The 4,701-nt window shown below is 37.1% G+C and overlaps 1 protein-coding gene across 1 annotated transcript; it reads right to left on the reverse strand.

The window, feature by feature from the left end:
- Positions 1–3,931: 3,931 nt before the first annotated feature.
- On the reverse strand, positions 3,932–4,465 carry LOC149203524 (uncharacterized). The gene has a single exon (XM_089401903.1). It carries the CDS (start codon positions 4,463–4,465, stop codon positions 3,932–3,934), a length of 534 nt encoding a protein of 177 aa, XP_089258029.1.
- Positions 4,466–4,701: the final 236 nt, after the last annotated feature.

Raw genomic sequence — 4,701 nt, forward strand, 5'->3', positions numbered from 1 at the left:
TAAACTAGTGGCAAGACTATCGGCATTTCCAACCATCGTCTGATTCTCCCAAGCCCAAACAATAAGCACTCCCTAATACGACGGACCCGCCAAGAGTATAAAACACAATGTATAACACATCACATCCAGGAACTCCATTGCAATCACAAAAGACACTTAAACCATCGACGTATCCACCCGAAACATGCATTATGTGATAACACAGATCTGATAGAATTATAAATCACAATGGATAATAGATCACATCTGGCAGTCCTATCACAAATCACAATTGGTGATTATTGTCGGGGCCGCTTCACATCCACTAGCCCTTCTACAATTGAGATATCTGATATATCGCATCACAACTAAGTTGTGATGGGGGATGATTCTTAAATACTCATTCCTCCTACGTTATGTGATATCGTAATCGCAGTTGGGATCCTGCTAGGGCTGATTCTCCTTAGGCTACTTCTTCCTCTTGCTCCAATATGCGATATGTGGGACTAATGGTAGCTTGTCACTTGGTGTTTCCCCATTCGATTAGACTTTTCCCATTTCGTCTCCTCCTGCCACCTGGACAAGTCAAACTTGAACTTTGAATTGTTCTAAATTCTTCATATGAACTCGGATTTGAGTGTCATTTGCACCATTAGTATCAGGATGAAGAGGAGTTCAATTCGATGCTAAATTTATCTAGATTCTAACACTTTGGGTTTTGAGCCTTTTACCGTTCCACTGGTACTTTTTGAAGATCCACCTGGATAAATAAAACCTCTTTTTTTAGTTTAGTAAATATAAAGAGGTTTATGGAGTAAATATAAAAATAGGTTAATTTATTTACCATACCTCTCGTTCATTGGTTCGTAAAACTCTTTATATTTTAAATTTATATTGTGTTTATACATAATAATAACTAGATTGATTTTTCAATATGGTGTTAGGCCCCTATACTACTAGTGTAACCCCTTATTGTTATTAGTACAACCCCATTATTACATTGTTGTACCCATGTAGTCCCCATATTGTTGCTATTGTGCCCCATAGAAGCCCACTATTGTTATTATTGTGCCCTTACATTATTATTGTTATGTCGGCTCTGATTATATTATGACCCCTTAGACTCCTATATATAGAAAGGAGGTCTTTTCATTTGTATCATTCAAGAATTTTTCATTTATGTAATGTAAAGGAGGTTTCCCCCTCGAAGAGGCTGAATTCTAAGGTGTTGTTCTATCTTTTCTATCCTTTTGTGAGCCGGTTTCATAACATTTGGTATCAGAACTTTGGATTTGAGGGTTTTGTTGCTCCAAATAGGTCATCGTGGCATTTTCGCTATAGATTTTTTCTGCGACATTTCAAAAGTGAAAAAAACCCATTTGAGATGAAATCGTGCTGAACCTCAGGTCTTGATTTCAGAGCTTTTTGCACAATATTTGCGGAGATATGATCTGAGGAAGTTGGTTTTTTTGCAGACTCCCGAATTACATTCCAAACAAGTGACCTGGGGAAAATATTCATAACTTTTGTTTTGAGCATCAGATCAAAATTTCATAAGAAGTTACAGAGAGAGGACGAACTGTAGTTTCTTGTATATATTTTTTAGATCTGAAGGTCAAAAAAGTGACACGTGGCACTCCATACAAGTTCGCTTTTCTGAAAAGGTATATAATGAGGTCATCTTGGGAGATTGTGCATAACCCTTTCTTGGAGAATCTAAATTCGATCAGACTGGTGACATTGGAAAGAGGATGCAGAGGGCTACTGCAGGTCGCAATTTTAGAATTTAAAGATCCAAAAGTACAAAGTTACAGTCGTTTCAAGATCGAGCTCCTAAAATCAAGAAAAACTGAGATGAGGAAGTTTGATGGCAAGGATCCGGTAAATTGGATACTATAAATGGAGCAATATTTCGATCTACATGAGGTGCAACTATTACAAAAGGTACGTATTGCATATTCATATTTAGAACCAGATCAATTTTTATGCTATAAAGGGCTTCGTTCTCGTAAACCACTTGTTACATGGTCAATTTTCATGGGGGAAATGATAGCACATTATGAGGATACAAAAATAAACTCCTTTAGCCAATTGATAAATCTCAAACAAAAGGGTTCAATGGAAGAGAACATTGAGGACTTTCAAAAATTGAATAGAAGGGTAAATTATATTCTAGAGAAGCAAAGGATTGATGTCTTCATAAGGACTTTAAAGGATAACATTCAACATGAGGTTCGTTTTTGGAAACTTGATTCACTGGAGGAGGCATTCAAGTTGGCAAGAAAAATTGAAAGAAAAATTATGGAAACAGGGAATCCCACCACCCATGACTATAATTATGGAAGTGTTTCTTCTCCTAGCCTTCCACAACCTACAAGGCTTACACCACAACAATTCGAAGAAAAAAGAGAAAAAGGGCTTTGTTACAATTGTGATAGAAAATGCACTAAAGGTCATAAGTGTCCTGAGAAGAAATTATTTTACATAGAGTATGAAGAGGAGGAAGAAAAGGATCAAGAAACATCAAAAGAAGAGGATATATGGCAGGACCCAACCCCAGAGAAAAAAGAAATGAATCCGACCATATCTTGTAAAGCATTAGCAAGAATTACCACTAAAACTCTCAAGATAGAAGGACATATCAAGCAGAAAAAGGTTCAAGAAGTGAAAGATCACATCAAGAAAGAAAAAATGAATCCAACCATATCTCGTAATGCATTGGCCAGAATTACCACTCCTCAAACTATCCAGATAGAAGGACATATCAAGACAAAAAATGTTCAAGAAGTGAAAGATCACATCGAGCATCAAGAAATGAATCCGACCATATCTTGTAAATCATTGGAAGAAATTACCACTCCTCAAACTCTCAAGATAGGACATATCAAGAAGAAAAAGGTTCAAGCAGTGAAAGATCACATCGAGCATCAACAACAAGTTCTCCGACTTTTAAAGGATAACACCACTTTGGTGCAAAATCGAATGAAACAACATGTAGATCAACATTGTAGCAAAACAAATTTTGATGCAGGTGATTGGGTATTTTTACTGCTACATCTGAAGCAAGCTATTTATGAGAAGGAAATGTTGGCAATACTACATGCACTTAAGAAATGGCGACCTTACAAAATGGGAAGACACTTCAAGGTAAAAATGGATCATGATAGTCTTAAATACCTCTTAGAAAAACTATTATCTTTAGAAGAATAAAAAAAATGGGTCACAAATATGTTGGGTTATGACTTTGACATCATCTATAGAAAAGGAAAGGAAAATTTTGTTGCAGATGCACTCTCAAGAAAGGATGAGGATGTGGAAGCATTGTTTTGTACTATTTCTATTATCCAACCAGATTGAATAAACGAAACAAGGGAAAAATGGAAGAAGGACGAAGAAGTATGGCCACTCATTCAAAAGTTGCAGAAGATCCCAATTCAAACAATATTTCCAGAACTTAAAGAGGAAGGAAAAATCATATTGAAACTTGGAGCAGTCATAGAAACAAGAACCAGACAACTACGAAATCAATCAACTTCAGAGCATCTCATCAAGTGGAAGAACTTACCCACTGAAGATTCCACATGGGAGGACAAGAATTTTATATAGAAGCATCAAGAACTACTCAAGCGTTGAGGACAACACTTTTTGAAGGAGAGGGGCATGTTAGGCCCCTATACTACTACTGTAACCCCTTATTTTATTTTATTTTTTACAAGAACGGGTATGGTTTTATATTAGAATTTGGCCAAAATACCTTTCACCAGTTACATTTGATCAGGCATAGCCCTTAAACTTTCTTCCACTAAATGATCAAAGGCCCCAAAACTTGGGAAACCACAAGATTTACTCGAGACTATCGAGTCTATCTCTGTTATTTTCCCTATCTTAAATAGAAAAACAAACTGATTCAGTAAAATGCAGAAAAACATGACAATCTTTATGGAATGAAGTCCTAGTTCTCAATTTCGTCTACCAAGAGATAGCCAGCGGGAAGTGGAACTACCCTGTTGGCTTCAAAATTAGCAGCTTTATTATTTTCCCTCAAAACGTGGAGGAAGGTTGTAGTCCGGAAAGATTTCACCAAGGTTCTGATTCTTGAAATCACTCTTGCTAGTCTAATGTCTGCAGGAGAGGAATCCTCCACTAAGACTTTGATAATGGATTGAGAATCTCCTATAATACTGACATCTGAGAGACCAATAGCCTTTGCTTGCTTAAGACATTGCAGAAGTGCCAAGGCTTCAACTTGCATGCTAGTAGACTGCCCTAATCCCCAAGCGAACTTTGCCACAGTTATGCCCTCTTTATTTTTTATAATTCCTCTTGCCCCAGCCAATCCAGGATTGCCTTTTGCTGCTACATCGAAGAACAAAGAGAATCTGGATTGCCTGAGGAGAAAATCTGATAGATCATTCTCCTTCCCTTTGAATTTCCACTCTTTTATGAACTTGTGATGCCTTGTTTCGCCATAGAAATGGAGGTCCATCGAGGCACCCCATTCTAAGTCTTGCTGGCTCAGATTCAAATCCGGCAAATGTTCCCCTAGACTTTCTTTCGAATGGCATTTATTTTGGTGATGATGAACTATGAATTTAGACTTTCATCTCTAAAAACTCTTCTATTACGCTCGAGCCAGATTTTCCAGCAAGAACATTTTGGCAAGGAGAGCCATGCATCTATGAAACTTTCATTTTTTGGGAGCGTTTTTGGGTAGTAATTTTG

This window comes from Pinus tabuliformis, chromosome 2_1 (assembly GCF_031772625.1).
Source record: "Pinus tabuliformis cultivar Carrire ecotype Pingquan chromosome 2_1, CPIR1, whole genome shotgun sequence".
Classification (NCBI taxonomy): Eukaryota; Viridiplantae; Streptophyta; class Pinopsida; order Pinales; family Pinaceae; genus Pinus; species Pinus tabuliformis.

Coding starts and splice junctions, on each gene's coding strand:
- LOC149203524 (XM_089401903.1), bottom strand. CDS start 4,465: ATGGACCTCCATTTCTATGGCGAAACAAGGCATCACAAGTTCATAAAA.